The sequence below is a fragment of the Hyla sarda genome, chromosome 5 (genome assembly GCF_029499605.1).
Source record: "Hyla sarda isolate aHylSar1 chromosome 5, aHylSar1.hap1, whole genome shotgun sequence".
Taxonomy (NCBI): domain Eukaryota; kingdom Metazoa; phylum Chordata; class Amphibia; order Anura; family Hylidae; genus Hyla; species Hyla sarda.
The window spans coordinates 264,061,125-264,084,311 of NC_079193.1; the positions used below are offsets into that span (position 1 = coordinate 264,061,125).

General features: G+C 41.6%; 1 protein-coding gene across 2 annotated transcripts in view; it reads right to left on the reverse strand.

Moving 5' to 3' along the window:
- The window catches only part of EMILIN2 (elastin microfibril interfacer 2), an 84,089-nt gene that overhangs the window by 55,104 nt on the left and 5,798 nt on the right, over positions 1-23,187 (reverse strand). The window contains exon 1 of one of the 2 annotated variants that reach the window (XM_056518518.1): positions 19,307-19,366. The exons of the other annotated variant lie outside the window; for it this stretch is intronic. Coding sequence (XP_056374493.1) covers positions 19,307-19,335 — 29 coding nt within the window. The 5' untranslated portion in view covers positions 19,336-19,366. Of the gene's footprint in view, positions 1-19,306; positions 19,367-23,187 lie in introns of those variants that run through there. 2 annotated transcript variants of the gene reach the window in all.

Consider the following 23,187-nt stretch of genomic DNA (forward strand, 5'->3'; position numbering starts at 1 on the left):
CATCCAGCGATTGCCCCTGGTCCAGTCTGGAGCTCACCTCCTCATAAAAGCTGATCAGGTTAGTTTGACAGGACCGATCTCTCATAAAGCCATGCTGATATGGAGTCATACATTTATTTTTATCAAGATACTCCAAAATAGCATCCCGTAGAAAACCCTCAAACAATTTACATACAACGGAGGTTAAACTAACAGGCCTATAATTCCCGGGGTCACCTTTTGACCCCTTTTTAAATATTGGCACCACATTTGCCATGCACCAGTCCTGGGGAAAGTCAAGAACTGGCCTACCCCACGCACGGTGAAAGATGTCAAGAGCTTCTTGGGATTCGCTGGCTACTACCGCCGCTTCAACCCACACATCCCTCAGATTGCAGTACCCCTCACATCTCTCCTATGGGGTACAGCGAAGGAGAATTATAATGGAAGACTACCTATTGAATAGGCTGAAGAGCAAGATACAGCGTTCCGAGCATTTAAACGTCTGCTGTCAAAGGTCAATGCCGATATACTGTCTTGAATGATCCCCAGCGAAGAACCACCTGTTGAAGACGTGTGGGAAGACGTGGAGATGCCCCCATTTTATCAACGGTGTGTGAACCAGAATGTTGTGACCGCCCTCATGGACAGTAAACCCAGGTCCGAAAAGGTTAAAGACCTATACACCTGGAAGACTCTTCAAGATGAAGGTCAAGTCATGGGGGATCTGTTGGACTACCTTCTGGTGAAAAAGGTACCAACCCGTCTACGCCGGGTCCAGTGTCATTATGAGTGGAAACGTCTGTGGTGGCAAAGGAAGCGACTGTTTGTGCACAAAGGACTGTTGTACCGAAATTCTTTGGATCTGGTCTCTGGTGATCAACTTCATCAGATTCTGGTTCCCCGAAGAGATGTGGCGATGGTCCTCAACGCAAACCATGTCCAGTCCACAACACCGAAGCCACTGTCAGGCGAAGATTCTATTGGATCGGAATGCGGAGCGACATTAAGAAATGGTGCAGTGAATGTGCTGTCTGCAACATCATCAAGAATGTGAGCAAGGAACGCAAGAGCACCCCTCCAATCCATCCAGAGTGACAGACCCAACCAGTTGGTTGCGCTAGACCATGTGAAATTGTCTCCTACCCGGTCCTAGTACACCTATGCTCTCACCATGGTGGATCATTACTCCAAGTGGGTTGTCGTTGTACCCGTCAAAGATCTCACAGCCAAGACAGCAGCCCAGATGTTCTACTCCAAATGGGTGCAAACCCTTGGGTGTCCGGAGTCTGTCTTAACTGACCGTGGAACGGCCTTCGAGGCCTAACTCTTCCAATAACTGTGTCAATTCCATGACTGTAAGAAACTCCGGACCACCGCCTATCACCCTCAGGGGAATGGGCTCAACCAAGTCAACCAAGTCTTCATCCATATATCCATATGCTGTAAGCAGCTTCTGTTTCAAGGCAAGAAGAATGGCCCTGGTTACTGCCAGAGTTGTTGGAAATCTAAAATAATACAGTACACTGCTCCACCGGATACACCCCCTTCTTTTTGATGATGGGTCAACATGGGCAGCTGCCAAAAGACCGAATGTTTGGATTGCAGGCCCCGATTAACAATTCTCTACAAGCATCCCTGGAGTGGGACACCGACCATCAGAGAAGGATTCAAGAGGCCAAGGAGATTGTCAGTAAGAAAGTGGGGAGGCCTAACAAAGGCAACAAGAAGATTACAACAGTCATGCCTCTGCCAAACCACTCCAGGTGGGCGATAAAGTCTGGCTGTGGAAGTTCCTGAGTACTAACAAGTTAGATTCCCATTGGGAAACAGAACCCTATCCTGAGTCCAATGTGTGCGAAGTACAGAAACTCGGGTACGAGCCCCAAGTCGTTCACCGGAATTGCCTCAAGATCTGTCTTAAAGAAGATTTACCAATGCTCCCAGCACCGCCTCCTCCAGATGTCAGACCTGCAAGGGAGTGTGTTCCTGGTGAAGGAATCCACCCATCCATGGATTTTCCTATGTTCTCCCCAAGTTAGCCAGAGTTCTTCTGTGTGCCTCCGACCCAGGGAATAACCCAACCAATGTTAGTCAACATGCCAGTCCCTGCTCTGTCTCCATTGGCTCCAGTGTATTTGCCTGTCTCCAGAGCGCCACAATTGTCTCCAATATCTCCAGTACAACTGTCAGTGATCCTGAGTCCAGCTAGTCCTGAATTAATTCCAGCTCCTGAATTTGTTGAAGAAGGATCGGCTGAAGCTCCAGAGGTTCCAAGGGTTCCTGATTCTCCAGAGGTTCTGTGCAGATCCCAAAGATCAACACAGGGACAGTTACCAGCCAGGTACAGAGAATACTTTGTATAAAGTTATCAGTATAAAATACTGTGATATATAGTCAGTCTAGCATAGATAATGCTACTGTCTTGTACATAGTGCTTTGTGTAAAACCTAGTAAAATGTAATGCCTAGGTAGGACTGTTGCTAATCAGTCTATAATAGTCAATGTCAAATGTCTAACCACTTTCCTGTCCATCGTGTACATGGTGCTTTACTGGCCAGAGAGTTCTCCTGCGAGCTAGATAAACACGTATAGGGACAGAGCTACCATCTATAAAGGTAATATTGTTATGTTGTTTAAATATTGTGTATCTAAGTGTATAGTGTTCTGGGGAGAAGTAGCTATAGCTGAAGGGCCCCAGCAGCTAAGGCATTTGGGTAGAAAGCCGCCGGCAGCCTGATCCGAATCAAATGTGTTTATGTATGCAGTTGCGAGACTCAAAAACTCCATGTGTCTAACCATCCCAGTTATCCATATCCTTGCTAACAAAGGAGCCTATAAGGACAGTCTCACTAATGCTACATGGACTCGTCCCCAGTTATTTGTTGTTTATTCCTCAGACCTGAGAAGGACATTCGGTATCAATGAGCCAGGAACAGTTTGTATTTCCAGGCCCCAGTGGCCACTATAATGCCATCTGCCCTCCAGGACTGGCAACTAAGGACGGCTGTTTTTAAGAGGGGGAGTTTGTGGTGGCCCAGTACAGGAGTTGCACCCCTGTACCCTTGCTGCTCTGTCAGGCAGCCTCCATACAGTGACCCAGCAAGCCGTGTGGTCTCAGAAGTCACTGGTCACCTCTGTGGGCCTAGCCAAGCTGTATAGACTGTTACATCTGTCTGACTCAGTAAAGCTGCCATTGTTCCGTAACTTGGCATCGGAGACATTATTTGCCCCCGTGCCTAGCCCAGGATTCAGCAGCCTACCTTTGGGTGGTGAAGTGGTTAAACCACGCCCTGGCATCACAAACACAAGGGGTAAATGACATCTGCTCCTAGAGTAATTCTATCTGCCCTCATCACACCCTCACCACAGATATGACAAAATTCATTTATTCACTTGTTCTAGTGATCTATGCAAAGCTTGTTAAAATGACAGTGCCTATATAAAGATTGATCAGGATCTCAGTACTGAGACACCCTCTGATCCCTAGTTATATATCCCACATGGCAGCATACTTTACTCCCTGGCTCAGTAAGGTGTCCAACATTACAGTAGACAGTCTACATAGACCATAATAGAAACCATCAGTCGGACTACATTGCCACACACTTCAACCGGCTATATCTAGTGATCGGAAGGGGTGTCAGCATGTCAAAAGTGCATTTTAGTCCCTTAAAAAGTACCTGTCACCAAATAAACTTTTCTAAACTAACTCAGGCTATGTTCCCTAACTTCTAACACCCCTCCCACCATAAAAATTTTTTTTAGAGCTTTAAAAAGCTCTGTATCATTTATTCTTGCTCACATAGTGCAATCTCCCAGCAGGAGAAAGTGGGTGTTTCTCAGCAGGCATGACATCACTGAAGCCTGCTGGGGGACCACTTCCGCCCTCACATGGTTGAAGTGCTGTGATGAATAGAAGACCTCAAGCTCTGTGCAGCTTTAAGTGAGGCTCTTTGCGTGTTTCAGTGAGGCTCTTTGCATATTTCAGTGAGGCTCTCTGCAGTTTTATTGAGGCTTTGTGCAGCTTTCATTGAGGCCCTGTGCAGCTTTCATTGAGGCTCTGTGCAGCGAAACACTTCCTGAGTTTTGACTCCTGCCAGACTGGGAGGAGACCAAACTCCATGTATTAATTGCAGCAGGGAATAGAACACAGCCACCTAGTGGCCATTTTTTTTAATTAAATTTTAAACATATTTATGTTGATAATTGAAGAGTAAATGGGAAAGCATCTTCTAATTACACAAGGAATATTATATTTAAAGTTTTATTTGGTGACATATACTCTTTAAGGACACAGCCAATTTCATTTTTTTGTGTTTTAGTTTTTCCTCCATCTACAAGATATAACTCTTTTATATTTCCATCCACAAAGCCAAATGAGGGCTTGTTTTTTGAGTAACCAGTTGAACTTTGTAATGACACCTTTCATTTTGATATAAAATTCATGGCACAATGAAAATATTATTATTTGAGGGGGAAAAAATTGACAAACAGAAACATGATTCTGCAACTTTTGGGGGTTTGGTCTTTAAGAAGTACACTCTATAGTAAAACTGGCATATTCTCTTTATTCTGTGGGTCAATACAATTAAAACTATACCCATCGTATATGCTTGTCTGTTACTTTATTACTTATAAAAAAAAAGTAAAACAAGTATGTTGGATATTGTCCTAATCGCACCCCTATAACTTTCTTATTTTTTCCGTATACAGGGCTGTATGAGAGCTTTTTGCACCATGAATTATAGTTTTTATCATTACTTCGTTTGCGTGTATAAGATTTATTGATCACTTGTCATTCGATTTTTTCTTAGAAGTGGTGTGACCAGAAATTAGCAGTTGTGGTATTTATTTATATTTTTTTACATTTACGACGTTCACCATTCGAGTTCATTAACATTATATTTTAATAGTTCACACATTTTCACATGTGGCAATACCAAATTTACTTTTTTTACTTTTTTAATTTGTAAAACTGGGAAAGGGAAGGATTTCATTTTTATTTGGGGAGAGGCTTATTTACAATTTTATAAATAAACACAAAAACTTTTTTTGTGTTTGTTTTTAAAAATAGGTTCCTTATGTGTTAATCTTTTGATTACTATTACTGTTCACTGCTCTGTATTGGCATATCACTGATCAGTACAATCAGTGATGATCTACTTGTATAGTTTGCCACATGGCAGACGATACAAGAATTTTCCCAGAGCAGCTGTGGAGCAGGTGAGCAGAGTTCCAGCCACTATCTTAACTCATCGAACCCCTGCAATTTTGCAGGTGGCCCCATAAGGGTTTCAAAGCCTGCAACTGCTTTAGGTGCTGTAATCAGTATTATCATGGCATCCAAAGGGTTAATTGTAAAAATCAGTGGGATCGCTTATGTTCACCATTAGCAACAAGGTCCCAGCTGTTGATAGAAGCAGGTACCCATTGTGTAGGTTCATGATGTAAATGTAGGCCCTGGTATGCTACGTACTCAGACAACATTATGTACATTTACGTCATGGGTCCTCTTAAGGGTTAATAACCATGATACTTTAAGTTTACGTGCAAAGATTTTCAATAAATTACTTGGCCTGGAGTTGATTTGATGCAGGCACAGCTTGTTGTAAAAAGGACTAAGAAGGTTTATGTGTAGAAGAATTAATATATGGATATTACACAGGATGAGAAGTTTAAACTGATATAAGGTCTAGAGGGAAAGGCCGATCATAGCTAGGCAATCCTTCACCTCGGGCAAAGAGTCTGCTGTTCTAGCTCACTGCCTTAGGGTGCGTTCACACGCTAGTAACTAGCAGCGGGTTTCCCACTGCGAGTTACGCTACCATTCATTTGAATGGGTCCGTGGACAGTCCGCAAATCTGACACTATTGCGGACTGTCTGTGGACCCATTTAAATCAATGGTTGCATAACTCGCAGCAAGATTCCCACAGCAGGAAACCCGCTGCTAGTTACTAGTGTGTGGACGCACCCTTAGGGTGCATGCACACCACGTTTGTGCAATACGGCGCCGCACCCCATTCATTTGAATAAACCGATAGTGACTCTGGTCATCTCATTTTGGTTTTGTTGCTGGGCTGAAAACCGTCCTCTGTCACATTTTTTAGTCTTGCAATAAAACTGATACAATTAAAAAATAAGCCAGAGTCATTCAAATGAATGGGGTGCTGCACAGGGCCGGAAGGGAATCGGCAGTGGACAGTTTTTAAATTCCCCTGGTGGCCGTATTGCACAAACAGGGTGTGAATGCACCATTAAAGGGAATGAGTTATCAGAAAATGATCTATTGTTTAAACAAAGCTTTTGTGTTAAACATTTTTAATAATTAGTTTTTTTAATTTTCTATTTTACTATGTATATTTTAAAATACCCATAAAATCTTGCAGTTTTCAGCCTGTCGCTAAGCCTAAAACTAAGTTAAGATTTCCTGTTCTGCATAGATCACTTCCCAGCAGTGCCCATCTTATCACAATATGGAGTACCGTGAAAGGTGACACCAGATGATAGACAAGACAATAGTCGAGGCTTTCCCTTAGAAATGACCTCTGCACAGATCACACAGCATGCCCAGAAACCTCTCCTATTCTGCTGTAAATCATATCTGTTAATGTGGTTAAATCAGCTCAGGCAAGATGGCTGTCCTCTGTTTGTAATATACAATCTGAAAAATAACATTAGAAAAAAGAATGTTTCACTATACGGCTTTAAATAGTAAAACAAAAAAAACTAGATGGTATATTCACCTTGATACGAAGGAAGATTGACGCCCAGCACCCCTGGCATATGCCCCACCAGTGTACTCTTCGCTACAGCCGTAGACTATGGTGGATGAACTGCCGACAAGTAAATCCATGTTCTACCACAGTAGTGTATAACTGATATACAACTTAGCTCATAAGGTCAGAAAGGCAGCGCATACCTTAACTGATGCTTTGTACAGTAGTATAAACTGTTATCGCAATCAGGATATTAATACAAACATTTCACTATTCCTCTGCAGGCCACAGGCTGAGGAGAAGATTATATGCTATGTGCCCCATCCATCACTAGCGGATGAAATCTGTGCAAGACACTAGAACTGACTCTTCGGAGAGAAAAATGAGTATGTGCTGTGAGGCTAAAAGAATGTATCACATGTCCTATTCTGGAACTGATGAACTGTTACTAAATGGTTGTTAAGCTGTGATACGAGATCACTGGATCATGATTACCGACCCCTACGATCATGGAACTAACTGGAAGAATTTCTACAGAGCAAACATTACCACAGGATTTCACACTGTGTGCTATGTACTGGTGCGCTGAAAAATAGAAATACAGTAAAAAAGAGCACAGGAGTCTACTTATGTTGTGGTAGTGATGCTTTATAGGATTACCTCATTCTATTGATTTATTTTCTCAATAAGGACAAAGGCGTTACTGGCACCTTGTTTTTGCTATACAGTTGAGGAACACATTTTCTGCTGCTACAATGCACAATGTACACAGCTACAACTTAATGCAACAGTGTTGCCACTGACTTAAAGGGGTACTCCGCCCCTAGACATCTTATCCCCTATCCAAAGTATAGGGGATAAGATGGCCGATCGCAGGGGTCCTGTCGCTGGGGACCCTCGCAATATCGACTGCGGCACCCCAGACATCCGGAGCACGTAGCGAACGTCGCTCCATGCTGGATGACTGGCGATGCGGGGCGGAAGCTTGTGACGTCATTGATTCACCCTGCTCCTGATGTCACGGCTGCGCCCCCTCAATGCTAGTGACTTAGGCGTGGCTGTGACGTCACGTGCAGGCCGCGGCTGTGATGTCACGAGCAACCAGCGCTGCACCCGATGCTCTAAACGAACGCCGGGTGCAGCAGGGAGATTGATGGGGTCCCCAGTGGCGGATCCCCAGCAATCAGACATCTCATCCTCCTTTGGATAGGGGATAAGATGTCTACGGGCAGAGTACCCTGCACATGCAGAGTACCCCGCCCATGCTTGAGCTGTCAATCATGCCTCAATAGGCATGATAGGAGTCTAAACAGGAATAGGTATGATTACAACCCTGGGCGCCATGACTAGTTCCAAGCGGTTGATGCCTGAATGACTACAAATCACGCCTCAATAGGCATAGTTACAGCATAAGGTGCCGTGACTAGTTCTATGCGCATGGGAAACATTATATTAAAAAGTCTATTACATGTTGCTGATTGTTATATAGCATTATTGATAAGTGATAGGTGACCTTTTACCCCTGTTCACATTATGTTTCGGAGGTATGTTTCAGAGATCTGTCAGGATGCAAGCAAAAAAATATATTCTGGAGTTTATCTGTGGAGCACTTATTGACTTTAACAATCCAAAAGTGGTTTAATAGTGAATACACTTGGTTTACTTCCAGAACATATCTACATAAATATATATATATACACATACATATATACACACATACATACACACAGTAATCCCCACCACACGATGGTAATTTGTTCCAAATGAACCATCGTTACTTGAATCGTATGTTGAGGGATCCATGCAATAATAATATACAAAGTTATACTCATGTCCCCGCCGCTCCGGACCGTCACCGCTTCCATGGATCATCGCTCTCCATCGGCGTGATCACGTCGCTGCGCACAACGCTCCTATTGGATGATGGGACGACGTGATAACCACCAAGTAGAGAGACGGCCATGCAGCGGAGCATGAAGAGGATGGTCCGGAACGTCAGGGACAGGTGAGCGACACTCATCGGAGCACATGGGGCACATTAAACGGCTATGCCTCTATCACCTATGTACATGTACATGGTCAGGATTAGGTAGTGAGTAATATTAATTTTTCTTTGTGGGATCTGACAGGTACACTTTAAGAAATCACACAGCTTAATAGTTTTAAAAAAAAGTGTAGCTAGTGTGTTATTAATGTACTGCTATGGATCTGTGCTGAACATACCTGTTCATACAATAATATATAAAAAATAATGATATGTTTACTACTGTATGTAACAAGCATATTTCTACCAGAACATTGCTACAAATCACAACATCAAAGGCAGATAAAAAGCTATAAATACGACTGTAGCTGCTCTATTAGTAAACCCAGTAGGGTGTTACACAGACATGAAACGCAGGACCTCACGAGGTAACTTAGATTTACTGTATATTACTTGTTTTCCTGGAGGAACTTAAAGTGAAAACATGCCTCCAGTAATACATTTAATGTTGCTTAACAAGAGAAAGGGTATACCAGAGAAAAGCAGCACTACAAAGCAAACTGAAGGGATTCTTATGATCAAGAAAAGTACATTTTTCCAAAATGATCCCGAGTTTTTACTATATAGAGCAGCTTCTTTAAAAAGGCATTTCTCACAGTTATTTGTACATTGCCACGAGGAATAATAGAGGAACATTGCACAATTTCTTTGAGTCTGATCTGGTGAGTTGCGCACTCTTTTTTGCCTTCATTGTTTTTGTAGTTGTGCCGCTAATAATCTACTACTCCTACGCTGGATTCACAACCATATGACCCCAACCTCCCATTCTATTATTGTGTTACATTTAATGCGCCTATTGTCATCTTAGTTATTATGTAACATTGTAGAGTTAAAGGGTTTTTCATATGAAGAAAAGTTGGTAGCATAGTCAGTATAACAAGCAATATGCAGTTGGACTAGGCATGCCTGACCTCATTGGAAGCCCTAAGATGGTTGTAAACAAGGGCACCAGGGCAAAACAAAACAAGCATATGGTTTTTTACAAAGAATAGATCTTTTAATATATTGTTTGACATAATGCATCAGTTTAGACCTTTGTGGTAAAACAACCCCTTTTAAGCGTACCCGCCAGATCCAACAAAAAAAACATGTTTTTAAATATATCACTCAGTACCTAATCCTGAACATGTACATCTAATTTTATGTGTCTAGCACCTTTATTTTTTTTTTATTACACTTTTAATTTAGCTCACTAGTCTGAATTCCTTTCAAAGGGAGGGGTGTGGCCTCACTGTGCAGGTCTCCGCCCGCTCCCTCAGTATGCAGTCTGCTCACATCTCCCCTAGCATTAGCAAAACTACAACTCCCAGCTTGTCCTCACTGACAGTAGCGGGACACAAGCTGACATTGGAAGGATTTTTCCTCTATCTGCGCTCACAGCTGTCAATCAAGGAAGTGTGTCCATGATATAGGTGATGACGCATGGACACAGCAGGACTAGTATGTGTCCAAGCAGGCAGGGGTCAGTTGTTTGACTGGCTTTTCAGTATGAAATACAGAACATTTTCTAATGAAAGCAATTGCATGGTTTTGCATGCTTTACAACATACCAAAAGTTTTTGTATCTGACAGTGCCCATTTAAATAAAGAATGTAAAAAGTTTCCCCCCCATAGGGTATAAAAATGTATACTATTTCTATGCAATAGTATTTATGATGTAACAAGATGTAAATCTGTGACCCTTATTAACCCTCTGTTCTCTCAGCTCTGTGTGTCTGATGTTACACGTAGTTAGAAATATGTCTTTGTCCTGCTCTTCCATGTATTTCATGCGTTTCTACTGATTAACAACTTAGATAGAGTTATCTGGTTTTCCATACACAAAATCTTACGGGTTTATTTCATGACTGGATACAACATTCCAAATCCTTCTTTGGTAATAGAGAAACAAGCAGAGTAATAGACTGCTTTTATTCCCTGAAATAGAACAACTTGTGACAAAAGATCAAGAAGGAGCCAACCCTTCCAAACACAAGCAATCTTCTTATAGCATAAAGGCCATCTTTATGTAGAGCAACAATTCTTTTTTTTTTTAGATCCTCAGAATTTTTTGCCATGAGGTACCATGCTGAACGTCCATTGACCAGTATTAGAGAGTGTGAGAGTGATAATTCCAAATTCCGCCATACAATGCACACTAAGGAATTTTTTTCGGCAGCGGTATAATAGATAGTTACATAGTTAGTACGGTTGAAAAAAGACATACGTCAACCAGGGAATTGAAGGGTAGGGGTGCGGCGCGATATTGGGGAAGGGATGGGATTTTATATTTCTTCATAAGCATTAATGTTATTTTGTTGCAGGAATGTATCTAATCCTGTTTTAAAGCTGTTAATTTTTCCTGCTGTGACCAGTTCCTGAGGTAGACTGTTCCATAAGTTCACAGTTCTCATGGTAAAGAAGGCGTGTCGCCCCTTGAGACTAAACTTTTTCTTCTCCAGACGGAGGGAGTGCCCCCTCGTCCTTTTGTGGGGGGGGGGGGTTAACCTGGAACAGTTTTGCTCCATATTTTTTGTATGGGCCATTAATATACTTATATACATTTATCATATCCCCCTTAAACGTCGCTTCATCTTGGAGAGAATAATCTTGCTCACTCTTTTAGGCAGGTTACATTAGTGTCTATGCGGTGGCAATGTCCATGTGGTCCCATTGCCAACTAAATGTTTTCAGCCAGAGTTTCCCCAGTCTGAACCCAGCCTAACTGTCCATATTGTAAATGACCACAGGAAGACTTGCTACACATGATGTGGTCATGCCCCAATTTGGAGGGCTTTTAGAGTCCACATATGCTAAACAAAGGATTTACTCTGTTGACATCTCAATGTTCCCCTTTGTCAGGTGCAGTAAGATCTTCCATGTACCCTAATAAACAAAGTATGTACAAAGTCCTGCACTTGACTTGCACAAGACTGCAATTGCTAGTATGTTATACACGTCCGACAAGTTTACAGTGCAGCATTGTTTGGATAAATTTAATCTGACCACTAGAGAATTCGTGAATAAAGTCAATTGGGTTGGAAACCTGGAAAAGGGTGTATTCTTTAGGGGGCATGAGCTACATGTATTAAAAAAGCTTTGGGATGTCTGGTTAGGTAATACTGGCTTAGCCTCCAGGAGCTTAGCCCATGTCACTTGGGCCTCATTTGTTTGTATGCTGCCTTGTTGGTTCATTTAATATGGAGTCTAAGACCAAGGAAGACATATTTTTTTTTAGTTTAGTTCTTCTATTTCTTAGTGAAATTCACAATAAGAAAACTGTGATGCCAATTATGTGTAGTAGCCAAACCCATGCTTATATATAGGCTGTTATAAAGAGTGACTTTCCTCTGGGGGGAAAAAAAAACATTTTTGTAACTTTTCCTTTTAGGAAAGATTCTGGCTTGGAATGAAATATCAACATGTTTTAAGGATGTTCAGGGTTTAAATGTTTATTTGAAGGGATGCCACCTTGAAAAAGGTGATAGTAAGGAGAAAGTATTTTTCTTTTTGGAAGAGAACTACTTTCAATACTTTTTTTTTCTTATGGAGCATTGCATGGCGTATAAGACTCCATTTTCAAAATTGGCTTTCTCCACAAGGAGACACTACCCTTTCATGCCTAATATTGTCACAGCAAAAGTATATAAATCATTAAATGGGTTTTCTGATAATATGTACAAATTTTTCTTGCCCACTATGTGCCAGAGTAGAGAAACCACTAGAATGACCAGACCCCGCTCTGGTACAATCTGTTGGGTGCATTTCCAATAACTAATTTAAAAGTGGTTTTAAGGGGAGAAAAAAAAAAGGGCAAAAAAAGAAGAAAATAGCAAGATAAATATGTTCACAGAAAATGCTTTTGAACAACTTCTAGTGTCGCATAAAAACAAAAAACCAACAATATCCTGTTCGCCTACTCCAGTCCATACTAAGGCTTTGTTCACATCATCTTTGAGCCTTTCAACATATCTATAGTTCAGGAGTATTTCCTTGCTCTGTCATATAGTAATGTATAGCAGTACAGTAGAATTAATCCTTCATTGGCCTCAAGGTTTAAAGAACAAAGTGTTTTGTGAAGACCTGTTGTACAGTAAAGCACAGTCTACTGCACTTTCCTGTACACTTACACATAGAAAAAAAAAAAATAGATATGCACAGCTCTGACGAAGACCAAAAGGATACATTTTTGGCTACAAAAATAAACATGAAATCTGATGTGAACACAGCCTAGCAAAATAAAGGTTAAACAGATGGGCTAAGCCTGTATTTTGTAAGTGATGTGACACAATTATCCATTGACTGCCTTATTCCAGTCATGGAAAAGTTGTGGAAACAGGCAAAATAGAAGAAATTCTCAAATCTTAGCTTCCTAGACCCAAGATCTGAGGCTGCCAAGGTATAGTAGAGGCCATATATACACCTCAATAGCAGCATTTTATGGCTTTCCTTTAAACAGTCTTAACATGGCCATGTGCGCGAGCCATAGGAGGCAGGTCTATATTCTATCAATGACTGGTTAGTACTTAAACTATTTAGCAATAGAATATGAATCTAGCTACAAATCTACAGAATTTTCATAGTGCCATTTAAGAATACTACTCTAGGAACTGTGTATCATAGCACCCCAAGTGTGAACTATGGACGATAGTTTAATGCACCTCCTCTATTTTATGTAAAAGTTTGCTCAAAAAATGAACCATTTAGTAATAAAAATAACTAAGTTTAGAATGAAGAGTGTATTGGATTTTCTCTGGTATCCTCGGAGAATTCCTTTCATAGTTTGGATTGCCAGGTCTCTATAAACTTTCTGAAGCAATGAGAAAACCTTCTACATGAAAGCAGTGGCCAAAGCTTGCCCAATATATTGCAAATGCCAACATATACAAGAAACCATGCCAAAATTTTAAGAAGAAATCCAAGAATACAAAAAAGTGAATAAAAAACAGTTGTAAAACACAAACACATTTGTTGCAACGACTTGGTGAATATGTAAAAGGACAAGTAATGGAAAGACGAAATGATACGAACAATAGACCTTTGTACATTGAAGACTTGGATTTCACGTCTTGTATATTAAAGAAATGGATTCCAGTAAACAAAGTCCACTCCCTTGAAAATAATGTGTAAATCAGATGCTGTGCCTGAAGCACAAGAGGCATGAAAGCTCCAATATAGAAGAACTCCATGGAAAGTGGAAAATATTAATATAGAGAGGAACAGAAAGATACTGTTGGCAAATGATAAGTGGAACAACCAGGAAACATCTAACTGCAATACTTAGTCCTAGGTGACAAGATGGAAGGAACATCAGGAATCTAATAATAAAAAAAAATACCGTGTAACAAATATGTGGGTTATTATTTAGTCTAATGCCTAGTTCCACTCAAAATTTAGGAATTCATATGTAATGCCTAATACACACACACACAAAAAGATACAAGTGGTTTAAAAGTTAGCAATCTAGAATATATAAAATATGTATTACATAAATACATATATTTTTTTACTTACAGAGCCACTTTATAAATTAGTCATGTGATAGCTGACTATATTACAGGCACAAAGGTAAAGCAGCTCTGTACTGTGAAGAACAGAGAACACACTGTCGTGTCCCGGAACAGAATATGGTTCTGTACAGTTCCTAAAGTCCCCTAGAGTCCCTCAAGTCCACGGAGATCTCCTGCAGAATCCCCCTAGGTCATTATTTTGACTCCTATTGTACATTAATTATGCATGTTTATTATTGGTATTGTACAGTGAATATAAGCTATGTGCAAAGGTTATTAGGATGTTTAAACTGTATAGGACCTTCTTAAGGCCATGTGATATGTGATCAGCTGATACCCAGAGTTCCAGAGGCAAAGGTAACCACAGGCAACCAGCTACCAATGGGCTTTAGTCCACCCCCCTGATATATAAAGGGCTATATAGTCTCCACACTAGTTCTCTTCTCTTTCTGCTGAGTCAAGCAAGCACCAGTCCTGTACAAGTTCAGTCCAGTCCAGCTAGGCCAAAGCCTACAAGTCTGCAGCCACATCTAATCTGTAAGTCTTATCTATGTCTACAAGTCAAGTCTCTACTGTCCCTACCAAAGTCATAACAGTAGCACAGTGGCCGCATCATCATTATTATCACTACTAGTCCAACCAAGCCTGAGAGGTTCCCTGTGTCCCAGTCACCTCTGTGGAAGTTGGCTATCTGTAAGAAACGTTATACTGCCTTCTTCAGTAAAGTTCCAGTTGCATCAAAACCTGCTTTGAACTCTAATTCAAAATATGCAGTTTCTGGGTTGGTTGTCGGCGGTGCCCTACACCATACAACCATATCCTGGCGTCACGAACACTAGGGGTTAACAACATCTTGCCCCAGGGGTTAATACCATCTGGCCCCACCAGCTACACCGCTACACCCCGTGGTCGCGCCATACACCGTGGGTCACCACAACACCAAGCAAAAAAGTCAAGCCTATGTGGCGAGTTGTTTAGGGTTAGCGATACCTTTTATACTAGTAAAAAGTTCAACCATTGTCTCGAATCCTCTAATTTACCCTGGCCCAAAATTGCCAAAATTGTGCTGCATTAACTGTCCAACACATTTATTATGAAGTTTGCTCCAGAAAGGGTAGTAAAATGCATCAATCTTGATAACTCATTTTCATGCACCAAAATGCGCATGGCTATGGATTATGTTGAAGTCAACTAAACACATTTTTCGTGCATAAAAGTGGCACATAATAAGCCAAGGTAGGTTGGTGTAAAAACCTTAAGTCCGTTTTTGGCAAATGAGCAAAATGTTGGCACATGTAGAAAAGCCAAAAAAAAAAAAAAAATAGGCGTATGCAAAATGAGCCAAATTTGTGGATAGGATGAAAACCTGTACTAACAACATTTTCTTAAAGAGTACCTGTCATGATGTTGATACATTTTTTAATCCTCCCAGTTCATTCCCCCATCATGATAAACCACCCTGCCTTTATTTTTATTATTTTTTAGTTTTCTACCTTGATATTGTGCTGTATTTTCTTGCCAAATTGATAAACAACTGATAACTATGTAACTATTAATATACTAATGTCTGCAGTACGTTTTATAGAGGGACCTATTCTGACATAAAACCACAACAATATGTCTCCTCTACATGTTTCGTGGTACCAACCACGTCTTCAGGGGTTATGAGACATATGACCAATAACCCCTGAAGACGTGGTTGGTACCATGAAACATGTAGGGGAGACATATTGTTGTGGTTTTATGTCAGAATAGGTCCCTCTATAAAACGTACTGCAGACATTAGTATATTACTAGTTACTCCATATATGACTAACGCATGGGTGTACTACAATTACACATGGGCATACTTATTGCAGATAATAGGCTATGGTTAGTGGTGGCATAGTGTAAAATCAATTGAAGGCAAATATCCAGCCCTTGTTTCACCAATGGCTCATGCTGCTGCTGTATCCCTTCCCTTTGCAGTTTAGCCTATGTAAAGGCAGAAGCCCAGCAGGAAGCAAGCTCATGGGGGGATCATTTCTATTACAGGAAGACTGTCACCAATTCTAATGTAAAGGGGATCCTGGAGATCTCCTTTATTATTATGGGTGCATTGAGGCTATAAAAATAGTTTAAAAAGTGCACATATTATAAAAATGCTTCAGCTCTCTGTTAATAATGGTATAATGCAAGAATCTGCAATAAAGCTTCTACTATATAGACAGAATTACTAGATACTATGGGACAGTGGTCTGTGGTCCGCAAAATATTGAAAAACTACAATTCCCAGCATGCCCGGACAGCCGTTGGCTGTCCGGGCATGCTGGGAGTTGTAGTTTTGCCACTTCTGGAGGTCCACAGTTTGGAGACCACTGTTATCCAAAGACATGTGTGGTGTCCGGGAGAGTAAACGGTGACTGGGTTGCTGCGGTCATAGTGTAGGGTCTGGTGGTATTAACCCTTGAATGTCGTGACACCAGGGTGAGGTTTCCTTAGGGTTAATGATCCTACCGCCAACCGTCCCATAAACGGTAGGGAGAGTAAACGGAATGTCCACAGCAGATTTTATGAAGTAAACTAAAGAAACTTTACTCACAGATTTTATGCAATGGTATTGAACATAACAGTCTTTTCAAGAGTGAACCAGGACACAGGTTCCTCACAGGTTTGCTGGGACTTGGAAGCAATGAGCTATTGATGATGCTAGCCACTGTGCTACTATTTTAGAATATTTCGTTCACACAACACATTTCTGGGTGTAAACCCGTCCATCAGGCGTGATGAAAGGGTTTACACCCAGAACGAAATAAAGTTGGATCTACTATTACCGTTGACTCCAGAGTTTTTACCAACTCCACCGAACACAGAGCAGCAACTCCACCCTCTCCTCCCATTATCCTGGATCTAAGAGAGAGAATTTAGTGGCAGAAGCCTCTTATATATTAAGAGGGCTGGGAAAAAGCTCATTGGCTGGCAAACCTGACCCAGTGAACTGGGTACATCACATGACCTCCAAAAGGTCCTTAAGCATTTTATACATTACAACTGTGTATCACGTGACCACTAAGGTCCTATACATATATTTCCTATACATTAAATTAATATGTACACACTTTACTTAAGACGACTAGGGGTAAACCCTACAGGAGAGCCCTATAGACATGGAGGGACTCTAGCTGCGGGGACCTTAGACAAGGGACAGGGCAAGGTCCTGTACCGGGACACCACACATGTCAACTATTAATAGAACAAAGTATTGCTGCTACAGGAGTAGTAGGTCCACTAAAAGCAATGATGAATATACATGGTTTACTGTGAGTGTCCAGACAGATGTTGGTGTCCCAGGATAACCACAGGATTCTAAACATCCCCTCCCATCTTAGCTGTATCTCAGAGGAGAGGAAATTGGCAGCAACACCAGTACCTCTAAACAGAACATTATTAAGCAGGTTTAATATACTGATCAGACCATCCAGAATGTGCACCATATAAAATTATTTTATATATATATATATATATATATATATATATATATATATATATATATACACACACACACACAGACACACAGCTCCCTTTTTAAAAGCTCTTATTTATGTTATTCCCTCAGTCTTGTGATATGTGGTCAATGGGGTGTGCCCCAGTACTGTGCGATACTGTACAAACCGTGCTGACAGCGTCTGTGTAGTAATATGCTATGGCAACACCAAGAAACAGAGGGATGACCCAATGCAGAGAAAAGACGCAACAGAATTATTGTTTCAGTGGAAATAGACATGTAGATTGTGGTGAACCACCGGTGTATGGCGGGACAACGGGTGTGAGTGTTGGGATCAGATGGTAGTAACCCCGGGGGCAATGTCCTGTACTGGGACATTACATTTAGAGATGAGCGAACTTACAGTAAATTCGATTCGACACGAACTGCTCGGCTCGGCAGTTGTTGACTTTTCCTGCATAAATGAGTTCAGCTTTCAGGTGCTCCGGTGGGCTGGAGACTCTTTCCTAGGACTGTATCCACCTTTTCCAGCCCACCGGAGCACCTGAAAGCTGAACTAATTTACGCAGGATAAGTCATCAGCTGCCGAGCCGAGAAGTTCGTGACGTATTGAATTTACTGTAAGCTCGCTCATCTTTAATTACATTATTATAAAATACACGTCATGAAAAGGAAGATTGTTGATTAAGAATAAGGCTGAATTCACACACAGCAGATCTGTTGCAGAAATCCATATGTTCGCCATCCATACGGAAAAATAGAACTGATTTTCATAAGCAAATATTCTGCTGCATGTTAATATAGGCCCTAGAGGATTGTTTTCCAACCACGGGGGCCTCCAGTTGTTGCAAAACTACAACTCCCAGTTTTAGTAACAGCTGGAGGCACCCTGGTCAGGAAACACTGCTCTAGATACTGTTTAACCCTACTTTCAGAAGAAAAATGGAGCCTAGACATTTTTTCAGGCCACTTTTGAACACAATGGGGGAGATTTATCAAAACCTGCGCAAAGGACAAGTTGCCCATAGCAACCAATCAGATCGCTTCTTTCATTTTGCAGAGGCCTTGTTAAAAAGAAAAGAGGCAATCTGATTGGTTGCTATGGGCAACTCAGCAACTTTTCCTCTTGACAGGTATGATTAATCTGCCCCATTGACCCTTCGCCTCCTCGTCACATAGTTTAAGCAATAGAGCAAGGCAAATCTGAATTATTATATTATTTATATGCATTGTGAACTTTACCATTTTTTGACAGACACAAGGGGACAAGCTGTTATTCACTGCAGGACAAATTTAGAAAACAGAAAGAAATCACAATATTTTATTTATGTTTCTTCTATAGTACGGACATAATCCATGGTGTTTTACAGATATTGCCACTATTCACATTAGTCAGTGCCCCCAATGGGGTGACTGATCTAATTTTCCTATTTCGGACAAACACATACACACTTACTGGGCAGTTTTCATAGAAATTCAATTTACCTGACTGAATGATTTTAAAATGTGGGAGAAATAGAAATCTGAAAACTTAACACACAACTCAGATCTCAACCAAGGACCCAAGAGCTGCAAGACAACTGTGCTTACCTGAGAGGAAGAGTGGTGCAGTTGCCCATAGCAATCAGATTCCTTCTTTTGTCCTGACGTCCTGGTAAATAAGTACACAGGGCATACCTGTACGCCCTAGACATTTCCGTTCAGTTCCGGTAATCCAGCGGTTAAAGGAACGGGATGCCTGCTGCCCCCAAATAACCACGCCCATGTAGGCGAACATTGCATATCGACGATCAGTTCAGATCGGAGATTTACTGCGGTCCCCGGTGACCGGAAAAAAAAAAAAAGAGTGATAGGTGCCGTCCGAGACCTATCATCCTTTAGCAGCAGGATTGAGGTGGACTCCTGCTGTGGGGGTGTCCCTAACGGCACCTGCTCCACCCCTATTCCCGAGGGCGAGAGCGGGTGCCAGGAGTTATTACCTTGAGCAGGGGCCCCTGATCCCCGGCATCAGCAGTGGGATTAGGGCTCCAGAAGCGGAGTCAGCGGCGGCAGACATGAGGACGGAGCGCAGCAGCAGGAGGTGAGGCTGTGCCTCCTGCTGTTGCTTGGCAACAAGTTCCAGCATGCACAAAAGGGCATGCTGGGAGTTGTTGTTATGCAACAGCAGAAGGCACAACTACAACTCCCAGCATGCCCTTTGGCTGTCCGTGCATGCTGGGTGTTGTAGTTATGCAACAGCTGGAGGCACATTTTGTCTATGACAAATTTTGTCTATGTGTGCCTCCAGCTGTTGCATAACCACAACCCCCACAATGCACGGACAGCCAAAGGGCATGCAGGGATTTGTAGTAGTGCCCCTCCAGCTGTTTCATAACTACAAGTCCCAGCATGCCCTTAGGCTGTCAGTGAATGCTGATAGTTGTAGTTTTTGCAACAGCTGAAGGCACACTGGTTGCGAAACACAGTTTGTTACCTAACTCAGTGTTTTTCGCAACCAGTGTGCCTCCAGCTGTTGCGAACTACAACTTCCAGCATTCACTGATAGACCGTACATGCTGGGAATTGTAGTTTTGCAACAGCTGGAGGCACATTGATTGCCTCCAACTGTTTCATAACACCAACTCCCAGCATGCACAGACAGCCAAAGGGCATGCTAGGAGTTACAGTTGGAGCTGGAGGTTTGCACCCCCCCCCCCCCATGTGAATGTACAGGGTACATTCGCATGGGTGGGGGTTTACAGTCAGTTTCTCGCTGAAAGTTTGAAATGCAGCAAATTTCCTGCTGCAGCTCAAACTCCCAGCGGGAAAATCCGTGTGAATCCCTGCTCGTGTGTATGTACCCTATGTACCCTAAGAAAACTACACTACACAAAATAAAAAAGTAAAACGCTACATAAACACATATCCCTACACAGTTACCCCCCTCCCCCAATAAAAATAAAAAATATGTCTCATATTGCACTGTTTCCAAAACGGAGCCCCCAGCTGTTGCAAACTCCCAGTATTGCTGACAGCCATTGACTGTCCAGGCATGCTGGGAGTTTTGCAACAGCTGGAGGCACCCTGTTTGGGAAACACGGTTGTAGGGTATTTTTGTTATCGTGGCAAGTGTAACGGTTGCATCCGGGTCCGTCCCTATGCAAATTCCTAATTTTGGCCTCAAATGCGCATGTCGCTCTCTCACTTCAGAGCCCTGTCGTATTTCAAGGCACCAGTTTAGGGCCACATATGGGGTATTTCCGAACTCGGGAGAAATTGCCTAACATATTGGGGGGCTTTTTCTCCTTTTACCCCTTATGAAAAGGTAAAGTTGGGGTCTACACCAGCATGTTATTCTCACCGAAAACAATGAGGCCAAATATGGACAAAATTCATATACTTTATTGAAAGAACAATAAAAACTTGTGTTAAAAAATTACATAACAACAATAGATCGGTGGTCATGCAGCACACACTGCAAAAGAATGATGAGAATGTCCCGTATGACTAAACAGAATGTACAAAATACAAAAGGTCTCATTCAAAATGGTGGCGTACCATATGGAATATGTCAATATGCAAATACATAACATGTATAAGAAATGAGACTATGAGAAACAAGAATCGAATACAAAGAGAGGAAGGGCAGGGTAAACAAAAGAAGCGGCAAGCGAAAACGCGTTCGGGGTAGGTGAGCTGTCCCAGGATAGGGTGCATGACCGTAATCTGTTTGCTTTTTCTATTCTTTTGTTTACCCTGCCCTTCCTCTCTTTGTATTCGATTCTTGTTTCTCATAGTCTCATTTCTTATACATGTTATGTATTTGCATATTGACATATTCCATATGGTACGCCACCATTTTGAATGAGACCTTTTGTATTTTGTACATTCTGTTTAGTCATACGGGACATTCTCATCATTCTTTTGCAGTGTGTGCTGCATGACCACCGATCTATTGTTGTTATGTAATTTTTTAACACAAGTTTTTATTGTTCTTTCAATAAAGTATATGAATTTTGTCCATATTTGGCCTCATTGTTTTTGGTGAGAGTATGTTATAGTGGCCTATGGTACTATTACTTAGTTAGTTTGGCTAACACCAGCATGTTATTGTAATTTTTTTTTATCTTTTACACTAACATGCTGGTGTTGCCCCATACTTTTAATCTTCACAAGAGGTAAAAGGCAAAAAAGACCCCCAAACTTTCTAACACAATTTCTCCTGAGTATGGAAATACCCAATATGTTGACATAAAAAATGCTCTGCAGACGCTCAACAGGGCTCAGGAGTAGAACGCACTATGTACATTTCAGGCCTAAATTGGTGATTTGCTCAGGGGTGGCTGATTTTACAGCGGTTCTGACATAAGCGCAAAAAAAGTGACCCCAATTTGGAAACTACACTTCTCACAGAACGGAACGGGTATAGTGAGCCTGAACACCCCACAGGTCTTTGATGCATTTTTATTAAATTTGGATGTGAAAATGAAAAAAAAAAAATAATTTCACTAAAATGCTGGTGTTACCCTAAATTTTTCATTTCACAAGGGAAAATAGGAAAAAATACCCCCAAAATATGTAACCCAATTCTGAGTATGAAAATACCCCATATGTGGATTTAAAGTGCTCTGCGGGCACACTACAATGCTCAGAATAGAAGGAGCTCCATTGGGCTTTTGAAGAGGGAATGTGTCTGGAATTGAAGGCCATGTGTGTCTACAAAGCCTCCATGGTGCCAGAACAGTGACCCCCCCCCCCCCCCCCCCCCATTTACACCCCACAGATGTCTGACAGATTTTTGGAACAGTGGTCCATTTAAATAAAAAAATATATTTTTCATTTGCACAAGTAAATATTATATCCAGACATCTTGCATTCATTCTGTTACCAACCAACATTACCAATAATACCAGTAACACCATATGATGACTACATGTTGCCACCAAATAGTGTCTGACGAATACCACCATAGTGAATACAAACAACTATGCAAAGGTTATTATTCCCCACAAATATTGACCATACAGTGCTAGATACCAGCTTTACACACCATATAAGTGATTACAGTGTAGTTAGATCCAATGCCTACAGACTGCAGCCTACAAAGAGTGACAAGACACGAATCGATGGGTCTTTACACCATCTTCAGCAAGCAGCACCCCCTGGATCTGAGGCATGTGCCACTGGTGGGCCTTATGCCAGAGGATGAGCAGTTTCAGCAGCCACCCAAACCCCCATATTATAATCATTTTCCTTCCGTGCATCCACCAGCTCTAAACACAACAGGTAAATGTTCTGAGAGGTTAAACAAAGGAACATCATAAAAAGTATGCTACAGCAATACCTAGAGTCATAGGGGGAGATTTAGCAAAACCTGTCCAGAGGAAAAGTTACCCAGTTGCCCATAGCAACCAATCAGTTCTTTCATTTTTCAAAAATTAAAGTAACAATCTGATTGGTTGCTATGGACAACTCAGCAACCTTTCCTTTGC